Genomic DNA, 19,137 nt, shown 5'->3' with positions numbered 1-19,137 from the left:
ATTTGAGCATGAAAGATTGAAGACCCATCATAAGAACAAAATTTTGGTGAGTGCCAGATGTTAGGTAACTTACATAAAATTAAAACGTAACACAAAATTCAGCTACGCGGCTATCTATACATGGAAAATCTCTAGCTTTGTCATCCACAGAGATTAACTTTGGAAAATAATTACACAAGAAATTGTCACAAACTGCCACATTAGTCTACGTTATAGGCCAAGTAGGGACTGGTCGTCTGAACTCTGCTTAAATTCTCTCGATTTAGCAGTTTATGTTTTGCGTTTTGCTTTGTCAACCTCTGATTCTTCTGACTTTGGGTTTCTCATTACGGCCTAAGGTGGCAAGATAGTTCAACATGGACTGCACTTTTATTGGCCAATGTACAGGGCGTCTGCCTTAGGAGTGCAGCAAGATGTAGACATTCTCAGCACCAGATGTATATTAGAATCAAAATCAGTCTTTAGCAGGTCCCGCTACGAGAGCATAGACCACAGCTGTTCTACAAGGTGCATATAGCAGGAAAGAATGAGGCCGGTCATCAAACCACCCATCCTGCAGATCACAATGAGGGTTTAGCATCCAGAAGTCTGTATATGATAGCACTAGAATGAAGCGCATAGATTCAGTTACTTATCAAACGAAAATTTCTTACAGTCGTGAAGTACTCAGCAGTGTGATTAATCCTATTGAAGCCTCCAAATAATTTTTCATCTGAATCCAAGACAATCTGCAACAAGGAACACAGCAAACAATATCAAGATGCTGAAAAGATTTCATCAATGCTTGAAAGGAAATGTGAAAGCACGGAAAGAACTAGTGTATTTGGCAAGCCAACCGAGTTTATAATATAATTTTATAGGGGATATACCTTATACTTCCCTGGCTTTAAGCAGCCAATTCGGTAGTCTGAATAGCTTTTACTCCAATGAAAATTGAAGACAAACACCAGGTTTCCCCTTTCAAAGACAATAACCCTATCTCCTTCATCCTTCCGTGATATATATTGGTGCTCAGAAGTCATGAACTGCATCAACAGTTGACCAATTTTCATACTAGAATTTATCAGATCACAAGTGGCATAAGTAGTATGTGTCTGCCACAACTGCAAGTTTCACATAACTGATGGAGAAGAATATTTTAAATCTAAACGGAAATATAATCATATAAGGCAATCAAGCAAACCGTTATTACTAATCATATAAAGGGTGATCTTAAACTTTGACTACCATCATTGATTATTAGTTTGTATGAGACATGCTAAAGGAATAGGATCCTATAGTTATATTTTCTGTTCTGATATTGTGCTTATACCTAAAATGACGTCTGTTTTAAAGTTTCTAGAATTAAGCACTTCGAGTATAGGGTTTGGATGCCAGAGCTTTAACATCCGATTTCCAAGAGAGAGAATAGTAACAGGTTGCAGATGCATTTCTTGTCTTGCATTTTACTATTCCCTGAACTATAAGGAGGCATGAGAAGAGAAGAAGAAAGCCAGAAAAACTGTAGTTTTTCCTGCAGGTTAATCGAAGGAGAACCAGGGTGACTCTTTTCTGCAAGATCTGTGAGTACACTAATAAAATTGTGCCTTAACAATTCAAAAGCTACTGAAAAATAATTACAAGAAATCAACAGAGTTTTAAATCCATAAAAAATAGAAATAAATATATGTCATTCAGTAATCCATGCCCTAAGAAACCGGCACATATAGATGTTATAGCAAAACTTACACAATAGGTTTCTTCAAGATGCTGCATTGCTTGATCAAATTCTTGCAGCCCATGATATCTTAGATAATTTGCATCCCCCTGACCATGCAGAACCAAAAAAATTCATAAAAAGTACAATGTAATCAGAGGCATGATGGTTACAGAGACTTCATTTGTTGCAAGGTCAACATACCCTTAAAGAACCAGGAATTTTATAAAGGATATGCAAAGTTTGTAATAGTTCAAGAACTTCATGTGCAGCACAAATGGCAAAGAGATGGAAATGGGCTGGATCCATGCCTAAGGCGCATGAACAATTATCAAAGAGGAAGCCCTATGGGCATCAAAAAATTCGAAAGCGTGTTAATTGAGGATATTCTTACTAAAAGAATTGAGAGGGTCCGTGAGTTGAGAAATGAGAAGTACAAGAGAGATCAAGTTGCTATTAGGTTACTTTTTTAATAGTGTGTCTCATATTATATCTTGGCTTTGGCTCGTAATTTGCTAGTAATAACAATGTCAAGATCAAATATATCTTGATCTTTTTAATAGCACAAATATGTTATTAGGTTACTAATCAAATTGACTTTGGCTGGTAATTTTATATTTCCTTTACAATTAGCATTTGATTGTAATTACTATGCCTCCACATATCATGCATTGCTTCACTTAGTCACCATCAGAACTAAACACCCTTCTTGTTACATAATTAACCAAAAATTTGCTCCACAAAAGTGAAACATCTGATAGGCATACTGTAATGCATATGGTAATGCACACTTGTATTATAAGAACTTACAAGATCAAATCTACGTCGGCATTTGTCAAAACTGTTATTGTTCCCAGGAACTATTTTTCCATTTGGAAGATGTTGAGCACCTCTTGGAAAATCAATCCACTCTGAACAGAAAAATAAACCAAAGACATGAAACTGAGTGGCAGTTTGATAGAAATGATGATATGCAATATAACCAATTGGCCTAATCTTACCAGGATGTCCAAATTCATTCCCCATGAAGTTCAGATATCCTTCTCCGCCCAATCCCATAGTAATAAGCCTAATCATTTTATGTAACGCTATTCCACGATCTACACGGGGAGTAGCTGGCCTGTCCAGAGCCATGAAATCATACATATCCTGAGAGAAGCGTATACTATTAGATGAATAATTCTAATATAAGAAACAAAACTACACAATTGTTGTAATCATACTTCAAAAGTAATAACAATAGCTAAAAAATTTCCAACATTTCTTATGCTTGCATGCATAAATAGATATATAACAGGTGAATTTGAATACAGACCAGAGTTACCAGGATAGTGGCACATTTGGGTTCATGGTATGGGAACATGAATGATATTCATTTATCAATTACTTCAAATAATAAGAACAAGTAAATATTTCCAGATGCGTGTCTTCAGAATACTAATCACAAGAGCAGTTTCCTTAGAACAAAGGTCCAAATTCATTTTCAATATCTTGCTTCATTAGAGCCAAACAAAATCACCGCACAGGATGGAAACCTATCATCACCAAAACAATACAACCTCTTTTTTTCATTTTCTTTTCCTAACAATTATAAACTCCTTAGGATCATATATCTCATATAACAATCATTAAGTTTATCAACAGTTACTGAGGAATACATGTTTCTGGTAATAAAAGAGGTTTGAAATTATGCACATACAAAAGAGTTCGCAACTTCATCAAGTGTTGTTGCCGACCAGTTAATAATATATAGTAACCAATTTATCAAAATGGGGACTGAACAGAGAGAATGTATTTGAAACAAATTCAACTGGGTATGTGCACCAAAAAACATTAGCATGTTGTTCAATCTTTTCATGTGTATGAGCCCTTAAAGTTGTGTGATATGCAAAAATGCAACTTATATAACCTTGTCCATCAACCAGAACGCAATTGTTTTGTCACCAACAAGAGCTTGGTCATGACTTTCAGCATAAGCAACACACTTTTCCCGCCACCTTCTGTTGGTGAGTGTGTGAACAATATCACCCATTTGCCACTCTTCATCCATTTTCCTACATAAAATTTAGTGTAACAATATGGCAACAAAATATTATTGGTTTTATTCACGAATGCCACCCACAACAGAGATAGATACAAGATCCTCTAACTTCAAAATGGAGCAGAGATTTGTTTATTTATTTATGACAACTTACTGGAGGAGCTCAATCCATTTATCAGCAATAGCCATATGCAGGCGATAATCAAATCCAACACCACCATCTTGTACAGAAACACAGAATGTTGGCATTCCACTAACCTGTAATGATAGAAATATGCATAAGAAATATAACAGTCTATAAATAGGGCATTTTGATCATCAATATTTTAAAACCAGTTGGACAGGATTTATTATACTTGAATTTTACAATCAGTTGATGAGTATACAACACTGCCAATATTTATGGCTGTTGTTTCTATGCATAAGTCAGTAAGCTCCTCTACAAAACCTTCCTCAAACTTGAAGGGTCAATTTCGTTTATAACCCAAATCGGGCTGTAATTTATTTTTTCTTCTGTTTAAATGGAGATTAAAATGCTCATCTGAATAGAAATAACGGTAACAACACAGGAAATTCTATGTGTTAAATATCAGGCGGAAAATAAAAAACTTACGAAAAAAGAATGTAACATAGAGGTAAAGCCTTTTATTTTTCTTATTTCAAGATACCAAACCCAGTAAACAGGTTATTTTCAGTTCTGTGCACTATGAAATCTAAATTTATTACTGAATAACATATAATTGCCAACAGAAAGGATGCTCAACATTACTTCTGAAAGGGAATAGATAACATACATCTTCACCAATGCTAACAGCTTCAGGGTAGAGCCCACGAATCAAATCGTTAACCAGCATCAAGTAAGTCACAGCATCTACATCCGTTGCTAATCCAAAGTACTCACTGTAATTCCCCGTAAATGCTACCTACAGCAGCTCGACCGACAAACAAATAAGTATAAGAACCTGTCATAACTTGAACCATAGTAACATACGTAGCAATCGTAGTGAAAAAATATAAATTATTATCTTAACATGGAAGAAAATAGCATGGGCATCTTCTATAACTTTCTTATACAGAAAGGCTCTTGTGAGATCTTGGAACATTAAAGATATATCAACTCAACTGAGCTAATCCTTTATCCTAAAAAGTAAGTATCAAAGACACAAGTAATACATCAAAAGCTTATTTAATACCAACACATTGAGCATTAAATAGCAAAATATCCTGAATATCATATATGTATTCAGCCTTGCATGTGTTAGCTAAAATGCTTTCATGTGTTCCCAGAACTTTGCGCTCCTTTTATGTTCTTTGTAGCTATTATTCTCCTGAACTCTCTCTCTCTCACTCTCAAAGACATACACAGACACACTTTCCACTTATTATGCTCGGGAAATTTTTCTTTGGGGTGGACAAACCTCCACCTGTAGTTCTTAACAACTCACTTTCAAACTCCTAAAAATCAAGGAATTAAATGTTTGCATACAAATATATCAAGGTCCCCAAATACAGAGATGTCTATGGGAATACCGACACTAATATTGGACATCAACATTATGTAAAATCATGCTGACAATAGGCAAGCATGAAAGTTTTCCATGAAAGTTTTTAGGACGTTAAAAGTAGATGATGATAATAAATCATGTTAAGTCATAACATAACCAAAATAAATGGCATAAAATAATGTGCTCTTGTTGCAGTGAAACTTAAGAATGAATGGCATGCAATGCAAGTCATTCAGCTACCATTATTAAAGAAGGCAATGGAAACGAAAATGGTACCTCCAATCCATGGTGAGTGTACATCATTGAAGTCACACCATCAAATCTGAACCCATCGAACTTGTATTCTTCTAGCCACCATCTTGCATTGGAGAGAAGATACCTCAAAACCTAGGTAAAAAGTTAAAATTAGTACGTAATAAACATAGAATAAAACAAAAGGATCAAGGCCACAATTCTTACAGTACACTATTTTATTTTAAGAAAGCACGCAAGAAAGTACTCACCTCCCAGCTTCCATAGTTAAACAAGCGGGAATCCCACATCCAATGATATCCCCGGGACCCAGAGTGGAAGTAATGACTATCGGTTCCATCAAACATGTTCAACCCATCCAACACGTTATTTGATGCATGGCTGTATGTGTTAAATATTAGTATTCAGATATTTAGAAAAATAAGTTCATAGTAATTAACATATAACATTAAGTACAAAAGCCTGATCCATGGAAAAATATTCCAATAGCATACAAAGTAACAAATAATTTGACAGTACCAAGCCAAATAAAAATGGGTTTAGTAATACATTAAAATATTCGAGGAAGTCTGTCACATCAAATAGACTAAAGATAGTACAATGAGTATATAAAACAATCGTCAAAACTTAATCAGTATTTCTGTTATGCCCCATTGCTTTCATAGTCAGCCACAGGGAGGTAGGGATGAACTCATATATTTATCACATGTTTATTTTTGTAACCTCAATTGTACATGTGCTGTTTGCCCTATCAGTAGTGAGTTACAGAAAGAAAGGAAGCCTGACCACAAAAACTTTATAAACTTATGTGCATGCAAGCACATGAACAAAAAATAAACGAATCTGTCATATTGTTGGCATGGGCAATCTATCAACATATAAAGGGGAAAAAAAGGCACGTCAAATGTGGAATATATGATTAATCCAAAGATGTCTCCAAGAACTTATGACCTATCTCCTATGAACAGTTAGTTATTACCTGTGAACAATATCCATGAGTACAAGAATACCAAGCTCATGAGCTCTATCTATTAGAGACTTCAGATCGTCAGGGGTTCCACAGCGACTGCTAGGTGCAAAAAAATTGGTGACATGGTACCTGCATCACAAAAATAGAAAATTTCAGGATCATTTTTAGAGAACAAAGGGAATGTCAACCACTCACAAACAAGCACCTCCTGTAATACTGCCTACTACCAATCCATTAGTTCATATAGAATAATTTCCCTAAAGATAAAATAGAGTACATATAGTTGGAGCATAGTTGAAAGGACAATACCCAAAGCTAGCATAGTAGGAGTGCTCTTGAATAGCCATGAGCTGAACAGCATTATAACCAAGCCTTTTAATGCGTGGTAGCACATCATCTCTAAATTCAGCATATGTGTTGATTTTGGGCTCCTGCAACTCAATGTTAATAATGCTGTGAGGGTAGAAAAATTTAATACATAATAAGAAATCAAAAGGAAGAAGAGGTCTGAGACAGGTTTATGGCACATCTCAGGCATCTGTTAAATTTTCATTAAAAAAAATCAATAAGATATAACCAATTAATAAATGAAATACCCCCACCCGCCCTTTTCCAAAAACAACAAAAACTAAAAATGCCGAATCAATCTCTCTGAAGGCATAGGTGTTGGGCACTAATAATCTAAATTATTCTGGTGTTCTTTTGCATTTTTAAAATGTTATGGAAACTTCAAAGGATTAGTGGCCAAGTGAAATTTTCCCTGGACACCATATCTTATTCATGAGTGAAAAAGGGTTTATGACAGAACTTGAGTATCCCATTTTTCATTCCTTAATTTCACATGATTAATATATTCATGGTAAAGATTTAATATTTTCCTTAGTACCAAACCGTGGAGATATCATGTGCATCTTGACATATCAAGGAACAAAATTTTCAAATAGAAAAAATGCCTCATGGCAGTGCAACCCAGCTAAGCATCTAGTCTGCATCTTCCTCTATGAGAATTAGATAGATACGTTGCATCGCCTTCAGCTTCTATAATTTCAGTTGAAATATCAAATCTATGGTGAGACTTTTTTTTTTAACACAACTCTATAGAGAATTAAGAGATGTAGGCTCAGCCCTTCAGTAATTAATTACAAATTTTGTTCTACCCTAACACAAAACATGGGTCATACAAAATTTTCAGGTCCAAGGGAGGTATAGCAACTAAAGCATAACTCCAAACTTAAGGCACTTAAGTTAAGACCACCTACACTAAAAAAGGAACTTTAAAAGCAGATTCTAAAGCACATCTCTAAGTGTTGACCTAAGGTGATTTTTTTATAATTAAAAATAAAACAGAAACTTAAAAATAAAAAATATCAGAAACATTCCACAATAATGAGCTACATAAGCCAGACAGAAGGATGACAATGCACACCGTGCTACTCATTCCAACATGTGCCTCATAAATGCGAAGTGATTTTGGTCTCTTTGGCTGAGAATGTTGAAATACATACTTTTCCTGAAAAGAAGTGGATGAGAGTACCATTAGCCACTGAAAACTGAAACAGAAATACACATGAACATGTAAATGAAGCAGATTGAACTATTTATCGTGTTCACCATTTCATAAAATTAATAAAACTATAACCTATTCATAAATAAATGAACAAGTATAAGAATCCTAGGCAATCATTAATGACTTGTGGATCATTCCCACTCCAACATCACAAAGATTGGCCAAATTGAGATTCAATACTATCGTTTAATTTCTTTTCTTTTCTTGAAGTTGTTACAGTGCAATATTGTGAAATTTAAAGATAATTTCTACAGAAGTTCTTCCACATATTGACTTTTATTATTGCAAATCCCAATGCTGCTAGCTTACTGCAGCCTATCTTTTACCCAGAGCCGATATCATTGTTATCAGTATAAAGCATAACCGAAATATTTTCTGAAGAACATACCTCTTCTGGTGGATCGTAGTATATGCCATTGTATGGGATTTCACCTGGAGCCTGTACAGAAAACTTGATCCAAGCAGGAATGGAGTCCTTAATGCCTGAAGGAGTATCCATACGGATCTGTAATTTCACATAACATACTGAATGAACAAGCAAAGTCCTCTTATGGCAATAACATGACACTGGAAAAACTTGCAAATGTATCATGTCTCGTAACGATTGTCTCATTCTCCACAGAAAAGTTCTACAAGAGACAAAATTCCAAAAAGCTAAGTGTATATAACCAAACTTTTCCCAAAAATTTTCACTACGGACAAGTTAACAGAAGAATTAGTTTACGGATTACTTTAACTGATGAGTATAAAGAAGCCTCTTTTTCTTCTCTGGGATCATGATTCATGAAGTATTGAAAAAATAGAGAATCACCAAGATCCAGCAAAACCAGACTTATAATCCTCAAGAAATGTTACCTTCACTCGAGAACCATGCGGAATCGGAGGTGAGCCATCTGCATTGTTTGGCAAAAATATCTCCCAGACTCCAAACTCATTCTGTTTACATATGGAACATGAGCAATGTTGTTGAAAAACAAATAGTAATCATGTAAGCTTGATGTAATTCACGCATTCTTTTGTTCACTATCTGGGCATTCCCACAACTAAAGTTCCAAAAACATACCTGAGTCATAACATCTGCATTCGTATTCCAATTGTTGAAATCTCCAATCAACGATGCTGACTGAAAAAGGCATCCAAAAAAGAAAATACAATGAGACCAACCTAAACCCAAACTGAATACATCATGTCCATTACTCTTCCTCTTAATAAGTCACCCTTGCACAGAGTAACTAATAGAAAAATGTAAGCTCCTTCAAATATAAAACGAGGCAAACAAACCTTAGCTCCAGGTGCCCACTCCCTATAAGTGATACCCTCAGCACTGAAAATCCAGTACAGATAATTCAGCATTAAAGATATGCCGATCATAAAATAGATTTAAACCAAAAACCGAAGTTATTATGATAAAATAAAACCAATCCTAAAAGAATAAACAAAGACAGATGTTACCCATGGAATAAATACAAAAATGTAAACTAAGACAGCAATGAGCAAATAAGCTAATAAAGTGGAAGAGACTGTATCTTACAGATATATGGGCCTCATAACATTTTTTTTCAAAGGCCTGCTAGCCTGCATGGGTGATATATGATAACTATACTAACCTGCAAGTTGCTTAGAAATATCTATATTGAATTCTGCCACAGGCTGTGCACACAGCTACTACAAAAATTGATCACAGAAAAATTTTCAAGAGCAAGCTTTTCATTTTCTCAAGCTTGGATCAAAATATATTGAACTGTCCTAATCAATAAAAAGGCCACGGGAACACATGTTGTTTTATTTAATATGGTGAACTTTGTCATCGTTCAGAATTATAATGGGTGTAATCACCAATCGGTACTCAAACCTTTTTTAGTTTTAAGTCCAGTATATGCAGTTTGAAGTAATCAACTCCAGAGCATCTGTTTTGAAACACTAGAAGGTAAGGTTTGAGACACAAATATAAAGCAGAACGACAAAACTTTTCTTTTATTCTGCTCTATTTGACCTAATACATCACCTCCCTATTAGCATATTGCTGTTCCATATAAAAAACAAAAGCAAGTAAAGTAATGGTGCATGTACATATTAAATGTTGTAAACTACTAGAAAACATGGAAACATGCTTGGACTCCTGCAGATATCAGATAAAAGTAATACCTGCGTGTGAACCCAAACTTCTCATAGCCACGAGAAAACACCTCCAAGCCACCTTCATACTTGTCAATCTCCTCACGCAGCCTTTTGTATTGTCCATAACTGGGCATAGTAAAACACAATCAGTTAAAGTCTTATTAATCTAATTTGAATATAAAGCTAGCAAGAAGGATTTGTAAGGGGGAAAAAAGAAAGAAACATAATTCAAGCAGCAAAAAGAATCTTGCGCTTGCTACATTAACCAGCTAGCAGGCATATGCCATTGGCTCGAAAGGGGCAGGGACATGATTGTTAATCCATTGCTTTAATTTTCAATTCAGGCCATCATTTGTTGAAGATGTTAATGTATTTACTGCTTAGAAATTCAAATATGAAAGGGCATCTTACCGGTAATCAAGATGATCACGGAAACCCACCAAAAGTGGATCTATTTCATATATCTTTTTCCCATTTCCAGGTGGTGGAATTGACTTTTGCGTGGCATTCTTTTTAGCAGTACTTACTGTCCCGTCTAAGGGATGAGGTGTTTCCTCACCCCTGGCTTCAGTGCCATCAACATTGCCTGCATCTAATGAAGGAACATCACTTTTCTTTGCTTCATCCTCAACCTTCTTATCATCTTCCATTGCAACATTATCTACATCCTCAAGCACCTAAACAAAAATCAGCAATGCTCAGTAAAGTAATATGTTATGTGGGATCTAAGAAGTCATGTAGAAGTTGACTATGCTATGGCATTCTCCACAGAACATAACTGGTATGCAAATACATGGGTATCATAAACCTGAGGATCCTCTAAAACTGTGCCGGGAGCTTCCAATTGCTCTGTCACAGATGAAGAGCCATCACTCTGGCTATCAGGAACAAGAACTTTCTTTGATGCAGCAACCGTTAAAGACGATGAATCAGAATCATACGAAGACTTTCCAGCAAAGATCTTCCCTACAAACAAGCATCAAATTAGCTTAACATTATATAACAAGACAACAATAACATGTAGAAAATCACTGAGAAAAGAAATCATTTTTAAGATAATAAATTCATCTTTTAGTCACACGTGATTGCCAATATAAGTCCAATCGACCAAACAAAAGATTTAATTGGAATCGCGTAACCCAAAAGGAGAACCCTAGAGAAACAGACAAAAAAAATCCCTTTTCTAAAATCCCATTGGGTACCAGAAAGATTAGCTTTGCTTTTTCATCAAATTAAAAAAGAGAAATTGCTATCCGTCACCGTAACATAACATTACGTCCATATAATCTGTATCAAAATTGATACGCTTTATTCTTGTTCTCTTCAAAAGCATACTTCTCCATTACAAGTACACTGTTCTGAGCTTCCAAAAGCTCACGGCATATCCAAGCAAGCTCCAGACACTGACCACTAAAACAATCAACCTAGCATAACTTCAAAAACTAAAAAGAAAAACAATATAATATTAACATATTAAAAAATAAATAAATTCCTATTCTCTTAACAGAACTTCCAACACGCAGAGAAATCGAATCGAAAGCATACATTATTGGAAATGAAAAATGAAGGGGAAAAAGAAATAGAGGGAGAGGGGGTACGAGAGAAGGAGCTGTTGGTGAGGAAGAGAGAGAGGCTGGAGGTCCTCCGATCGCCATTGAAGCTGGAATGCAAGGAAGCAGAGTTGTTGTTGCTGTTGTAGGCCGAAGGTAGAAGTGGGAAGCGAATCCCCGAGAGAGTCGAGACCATTTTCTTTTTGTTATAACCAGAGAGAGAGAGAGAGGGAGAGAGATCGAAGAAGCGAGAAGAAGGATGGATCGATCTCGAAGCAGAGGTTTTTTGGCCGAGTTTCGAAGCTCATCACCCGGGAGGAACGTGAGTGAGTGAAGCAACCGAAAAATCGGAGAGAGAGAGAGAGAGAGACTGTAATTTGTGTTGATTATTATGGCGCTGGATGCCACGTGTGCAGTTGAGAATTGCATGGCGATGGGTGGGTGGGACCCAGTCGCTTCTCCTCATTTTCGATCGTCCATCGTCGTTGGGATTTTAATTTTTTTGTTTTTGCGAATTAATAAAAATAATAAAAATAAAAATAAAAATGAAATAACGGGATTGCACGTTGGAGAGAGATGAGGAACGAAAGGCTCTTGTGGGGTGTGGAAAGGGAGAGAGGGAGGGCCGTAGAGGGGATATTTTTGTGCTTGTTGCTTGCTTGTTGCCTTTCTATTTGTCAATCAAATAAAGGTCCTTTCCATAGTCGAAAAGACCAAATAAAGGTTCTTTATGTGATACTATTTTTTGATTAATTAATTCCTTGTTATCTTTACATGAGTTACAATTTGATTGGACAATGGTTAATACAAATTTAGCTAGTTTATGTTGATTGTTACTTTACACCAAATTGGAAATGACACAACTTGCTACTATGGAATTGGTAATTAGTTTATTTATTTATTTTTAGTACAAGCGATTGGTGAATGAGAGTTTACACAAATTTTTATTGGGTGTCTGGATTTCGAACATCTGCTCATATGAGTGGAGGTGAAAGAGCTCAACCAACTGAGCTATACTCTATTAGCAAAAAGTTAAAGTCATGGATAACTAAATTTGGACATGACATAGCCTATTTAACTTGAGAAGGGATTTTCACACTCCCTTTTTCTCTACTTTTCTTCATGTTATTATAGTCGTTGGTCTAGATTGAATTTGAATTGAAATCCAAAAAAAGAAAAAATAGATTATCAATGTAGAATTAGTTGCACGTGTCTGTAGTTCGAGATAGTATCAATATTTGGTAGGAGACTAATAATCCGTATCTTTTAATTGTTATAACTGCTCTTAATTACTCCAACTACAAGCCCACTAACATATACTATTAAGAAGGGAATCAACTAGAAAATTTTGTAGGTAAATCAAGAGGAGCATGTCATGCATTAATTCCATTTCCTCGTTGAGATATATAGTCACTCCCCCTCTCATTATCAAGTACCAAAAATGAAGTCCCATCATCACCTAACTACCACAACCGACAGTTTTGCTCTCACAAGAGAGATTGATGGTTCATTACTATAAGTAATATCCTTGGGGTTAGAAAAGTAAATTACTGTGTGCTTATTAGTATATATATATTGGCATGTAATTTCAGCCGTTGTGTGACTGTAATTCTCTCTCACTGTCTCCCCAGTCACTCTCATGGCCTTCGTTTTCATTTGATTATTTTTGAAATCCCATTGGCTATACCCACTTGCAAGGTAAATTTAGTCCACTCTACTTCAAAAAAGAGTAACTCGCACGTTTAAAGGTCATATTTTGCTGCAACTCGCAAATGCAGAAAAGGAATGATCCTCGTAAAGGAATATTCCTTCCATCAAAGGAGGCATTTGGCATTTTGGCTGCATCAAATCATTGAAGCAGATTATTGACAAGAAGACACTAGTGGCAAGTGAAGTGTGATTGTTTGGTTCCTAGTGTGATTTGTCACTTGTCACTGTGCTTTTTGCATAAGAATGGGAATAGCTACAATAACAATGTTACCTCTACCTCTACTGTAAGGGTCCGTTTTGGAAGGGTTGTTTCAGAACTAAAAGCCTTTTTGAAAACATTTGACAAAAAAACTTGTTTTGGGGTCATAAAAGAGTTCTCTGAGGATGCTTCTTCATGAAGCACTTTGATTTTTAATAAAAATTTCAATGTGCTTATAATTAGAGCACTTACGAACATGAGTGCTTTCTACAAAAGCAGTCCAAAACAAGCCCTTCTTTCCATCAAACTCCATCAAACTCTTATTGTAACCTTGCATTCAAACTCTTATTGTAACCTTGCATTGCATCGTGTGTACGATCCATTCTAGCATATAACTGCAACTTTAGTTTCTAACAACGTTTGATGCACCAACTATTTCTCTTAAGGAGATTTCAGCTCCTATTTAAGCTACATAGTTTACAATTTTATCATTTACGAACTGATGTGACGTGCACAAAGAAAAAAACAAAGACAGATACAATCGAGTATGACAGAGGTAATGTTCCAGTTTCTCTGGTTTGGTATTGAATGGCTCAAGCAGGCAAGAACCCAAAAAAAAAAGAAGGGAAAAAGGGAGGATTTGGAACTGGGAAGGTGGATAAGGTGAGGTGGAAGAACAAAACTGCAGTGAAGCTTCAATATCTTTCCAAGGTTCACACAAATTATATCATTATAAAATGATGCACCTGAACAATTTCTGATATACTAGCTGGTAACCAACATGTTCCATGCCTTGCTTATAGGCTTTGCCAAAATTTTCTAGCAAATAGATAGCTTATTATGAGTCTGACAATTTAGTATGTACTGCAGAGTTGAAACTAGTTTTCCAAAACATCGGTATTGCGGACTATCTTCATGGAAGGGAGCACAACTGCAGCCACTGGTCTTTCCTCCATGCCACCGCCTTCATCAATGATCAGCCTGAGCCCTTCAATATGAAGTTTCCCGTGATGACCGCTTACGACAACAGTTGGATTCTCTGTCAGTTCCTATGAGATACAAAAACACCAAAAATCTACAGAATTCAGTTGCATTCCATTGTATGAGGATGTATAGCATATCTCAGTTAACCCACAAACATGAAATTTTCATCATTGAATGTAAGCAATCTATGGAACGCAAAATCATGGGACAATAAACTGGGAAGGTTTCATTAAAGTGGAATGCTGATGTTAAGAGGTAGAGAGCCATCACCTTTGGTATATTCCATACATTTTTCCTGCCACTCAGAGCCTCTATCTTAGGCACCCGGGTGTCTCTGGCTCTCAAAAATTCCAACTGCTGTTTGACGTCCTTATCTTTCTCTAAACCAGCGTGCACTGCAATCAATTTGCAGTGTTTGATTCCACCCTCAGTCTCTACACACACATCATCCTGGAAAAAATGCACATCATCAAGACCCACTAAGCTTCAGCATGTGTTCCTATGGTTCTCAATTACTGCATTCTGCTCCAGGACACACAAAAGAATGGGAAAGTGAACCAGTTGAAATTTAAGTTTTCATCTCACGTTTACACAATGACTCTAGGCAGATGCAATTGAGGGTCCTGAAAAAAATTAAGATAAGAGGAAATAAAACAGGGCTGACCTCTTCATGGACCCAAACCATATCAGCAAGAAACTTCTTATGTTCATCAGGAACTGCCTTAACCAAATCTGTCCACAACAATTGTTCTTCCAATTTAGAAAGTAACAAAACAAAATCCTAGCACTGAATTAACTAATAAAGCACACAATCCAGTCCAACTCCAAGTATAGACAGCTAGCTGACCACAAAAAATTATTGAATACCATTAAGTTAATAACACAATTGTAAGTTCATAGTTTAGCAAACCCAACTTGGCATTTGTCAATTGCTACTGAAGAGAGCTGGAAATCACATGATTTGAATACAAAATACTTGAAAAATTAAGAGACCCATCAGCTGCCTTCAAATAGCTAAAAGAACATGGATCAAGCACGACCATTTCATTGCAAATTGAACCAATAAAAAACAATTCATAACCACTCAAAACCAACTAACAGAGAATCAAACAAAATCAAAACACAGAGATCCCGTCAACACAAAAAACCCATGAATCAAACAAATCAAGCAAACCAAAATTCTTAATATTGAAGCTCATACCAGCCGATCCATGAGGAACCCCATAAGACGCAAAGGTGGGCCCAGCATCATAAATCGAACCTTTGTACTGGGTATTTTTGGCTACATTAAACTTGTCCTTGATACTACCAGCCCATCTCCTACCTTGCAAGTGCATTCTCTCATACCCATCACCCTTAAACCACCCTTCTCTCTCTTCATTGGCCTCATACTCCTTCCAAGCCACAGAAAACTCAGAGCCATCCAAAGGCTTTGGCAGGACCCCCACAAAGGCTGCAAAGGCCAGGTCATGGTTCCCAGACAGAAACACGTGTCTCTGATTTGGGTACTTGGAGGGCAGAGAGATGAGAAAGTCCAAAACTTTTTTGGTGTCTGGGCCGCGGTCACAATAATCACCCAAGAAAATTATGAGGGCAGCGTTGAAATCTGAAGGGTCGATTGTGGTTTGAAGATTGGACCAGAGATTTTGGAGCTTGGTGTAGAAGCCATGGGTGTCCCCTATGCAGCAGACCACTCTGGGTTTCGTTGTGCTGGCTTTTGGTTCAGACATATTTTTTTCTGTCTTCGTCTTCTGTAGATGCCTGATGCATGTGCGTATGTGGAAGTTTGAGTTTTGAGGCTAATGGTTGTTGGGCTGGACTATTAGAGGTTGAAATCTTGGGGTTATATAGGTAGTGGTGTTTGTGTGTGGCTGTGATTTTCGAGCAAGCATGAACCTGTCTGAAGAAAATTACCATATTTATTAACCACTATCTTTCATAAAAGTAATTTACAAGCAAATAGAACTATTTCCAGAGTGGTCTAGATTGGCTTAGGTCTTTGGTGTGCTTCAAAGTGGTCTGGATTTAAGCCCTCGTAGTATGTGTGTGTGAGTTTTCCTCCCTCGCCCTATTTTCAGGGTTTAGCAGATCAATGAGAAATCGTTGTTTTTTTTTCCCAAGAATCAAATACTTTTATTAAAGGCGAACACGAACATTAGCATCTCCAGCTAAGGTATTAAATAACCAATCTGGAGGTACAAAATCCCAATAGTAACTACCACCTACCCTACACGCAAAAGTTGCAATCTCATGAGCAGCTTTGTTGCAGCTGCGAGGTGCAAAAATAAAAATTACTTCCTGGAATTCTCGAATCCCAGTCTGAATGTCGAAGAGAATACTATCTACCTCCACAGTCACCACCCTCTGGCCCTTCACCATCTTGATGGCAACTTGGGAATTAGACTCCACCACCACACGAGAGAAACCCCCTTGTTAACAAGCAAATAGAACTGCCCTTATTGTTGGAATTTTAAAAGGTTTTAAAAATTTAACCGTTTTATTTAATTAATTATTTTGGCTGTTTTATTTGATTTATTGTGGGGGTTATAAATATTTAATATTCATGTTTTATTTCTGGTTGGTGAATGCCTTAATTTTTGGTTGGTGAACTTTTATGGTTGGTGAAGGTTACTTGTTTGGATGCCTATAAAAGGCCACTCCTCCTTCACATTTGAAATACACACATTACACCATCAGAATATCACATACCACAATCACCACCATAAACTGATTCTCTCCTTTTCTACTTTTATATATATTCTCTACTTTATATTATTATTTTGGCAATGGTTCTGTGACTTGGATACCCATATCCGTCTATGAACGTGCTCATAGCGGATCTTGAGTTTGTGTACAAGGGGTCGTATCTTGGAGTCTTGTAGACCGTTAGTACCTGCACGTAGGGAGGCTACAAAGGCTTTAGGACAGCGTCTTTGACGTGCTTCACCGTACCAAACTCACCTTCTTACTTATTATTTATTTTCCTTTTACTTACCTATTATTTTGTTTTCTTCAATTTCATTATACCTTAAAAGCTTTCTTATTTATTTATTATAACATTATTTATAATATAATGTTTTGTATTTGGCTTTATGGAAAAGAAAAACTATATTTTGTATATATTTTTTATAACAATCTAAAGCCTTTGTATGTTAAAATCATTTTCTTTCCGTACTGCTATAGGTTCTTTGTAGTTTACAATTGTTGCAATTCAATATCTATATTTATAATATATATATATATGTAAGCTCTGCACAGTTTAATTTTACAAAATATTTATTAAGTGTGTTTAGTAAAAGGCGTGCTGGTTTGAAAATATTGGTGTGACCGTGTGATGATTTGAATTTATTGTTTGAACAACCAAATATGTTCTCAACCTTTTGCTCAAAGACCTGTTTATCCATAAGTTTCAAAGTTCTATCAAAATGTATTTTTATCACTTTGTTGGTTAAACATAATTATTGGTTTGTATAATTTTGAGGAAAAATTATTTGTTTTGTTGCATCTTTGTCATGCTATATATATATATATTGCACAGTTCGTTTTGTATACTTGAAACTTTGCACAGTTCATTTTGTTGTTTGGGTTTCGGCCCTTTTCAAAATTAAAAATTAAAACGCATTTGGCTGATTTATATCATATGATGCTATATACTTTGAATTATTGAAATTGTGACTCTTATGATTATGCTATTATTCCTCTAAATTTTTATTCAGACATTATTCCTCTGTATAAATTTTAGTTGTATATTTAATTTGTGATTTGCAGTTGTAAGTTATTCAAAGAACACTTGTATTTTGAAATTGAGAGTTTGCCTTGATGAAATTTAAGAGCCTATTAATATATTTTCTTTAATTAATAATTTACATTACACTGACCATTCATTTGGATTGACTAATTGATATTTTGTAAAGTTCTGCAACTTATTTTATTAATATGTCTAATTAATGACCTTATTTCAATAGCGTTGGTATATTAATCATATTATTGCTGATTTTGGATATCAATTATCTTTAGTTTTTGGAAAATGGATCAAATTACGTTATGTGTGGTGTCTTTCGAGTATTTTATATAAATGTACATATATATTGCACTAACGATTGTGTTCAAGGTTTATCTTATTTATGGGAATAGAGATTTGCGTTATTTTCAATTTGGAGTTATGATGGAATCGGTATCAGGGGTCCAATATCATGTACCACAAGATAAGTTCTACCAATTAATTCTTTATCTTATGCAAGTGTGAGCATTGCTATAAATTTATGTGATTCGAAGAAATTAACTTAGTTTGAATTTTGTGAATAAGACAATACAGAAACTTATCATTTGGCACTTGTTTAGTTTTGTCAAATTTTAAATAAATAAATAAATAACCTGAAATGGAAATGGAAAATGGAAATCTATTTCATGATCTTATCTACATGGTCCCTTTGTTCTTTACAAATCAGAGTTTGTATTGTGTCTGTTTATTGTTTTACTTAATCTAGAAATGTCAATTCATGAGTATACTTTTTCTTGATTGCATACACTTACACTTTTTCAAAA

The 19,137-nt window shown here is 35.6% G+C and overlaps 2 protein-coding genes across 4 annotated transcripts; both read right to left on the bottom strand.

Annotated features, from left to right (window-relative positions):
* Window positions 1-30: 30 nt before the first annotated feature.
* Window positions 31-12,069, bottom strand: LOC110753501 (1,4-alpha-glucan-branching enzyme 1, chloroplastic/amyloplastic). 3 transcript variants are annotated; one of them, XM_021954403.2, is made up of 22 exons: window positions 11,748-12,069; window positions 10,958-11,115; window positions 10,561-10,826; window positions 10,177-10,275; window positions 9,313-9,355; window positions 9,095-9,154; window positions 8,887-8,967; window positions 8,420-8,536; window positions 7,891-7,974; window positions 6,774-6,895; window positions 6,474-6,593; window positions 5,746-5,875; window positions 5,519-5,629; window positions 4,532-4,660; window positions 3,892-3,995; window positions 3,606-3,750; window positions 2,698-2,845; window positions 2,507-2,607; window positions 1,729-1,806; window positions 870-1,025; window positions 654-728; window positions 31-553 (listed from the first exon to the last, which is right to left on the bottom strand). In XM_021954403.2, the coding sequence occupies exons 1-22, from the start codon at window positions 11,893-11,895 to the stop codon at window positions 455-457; spliced, it is 2,574 nt and encodes an 857-aa protein (XP_021810095.1). In that variant the 5' UTR covers window positions 11,896-12,069; the 3' UTR covers window positions 31-454. The 3 variants fall into 3 exon arrangements, with proteins under 3 accessions (XP_021810095.1, XP_021810097.1, XP_021810096.1); XM_021954405.2 differs by having other exon boundaries at window positions 10,929-11,110; window positions 11,748-11,889; XM_021954404.2 differs by having other exon boundaries at window positions 10,958-11,110; window positions 11,748-11,883.
* Window positions 12,070-14,277: 2,208 nt separating this feature from the next.
* On the bottom strand, window positions 14,278-16,428 carry LOC110753496 (tyrosine-protein phosphatase RLPH2-like). Its single transcript, XM_021954400.2, has 4 exons — window positions 15,794-16,428; window positions 15,257-15,324; window positions 14,863-15,042; window positions 14,278-14,657 (listed from the first exon to the last, which is right to left on the bottom strand). Exons 1-4 carry the CDS (start codon window positions 16,320-16,322, stop codon window positions 14,487-14,489), a joined length of 948 nt encoding a protein of 315 aa, XP_021810092.2. The 5' UTR covers window positions 16,323-16,428; the 3' UTR covers window positions 14,278-14,486.
* Window positions 16,429-19,137: the final 2,709 nt, after the last annotated feature.

Source organism: Prunus avium, chromosome 7 (genome assembly GCF_965620075.1).
Source record: "Prunus avium chromosome 7, drPruAviu1.hap1.1, whole genome shotgun sequence".
In the NCBI taxonomy this organism is placed as follows: domain Eukaryota; kingdom Viridiplantae; phylum Streptophyta; class Magnoliopsida; order Rosales; family Rosaceae; genus Prunus; species Prunus avium.
Note: the sequence above shows the minus strand (reverse complement) of the source record. Positions and strands in the feature narration are given on the sequence as shown.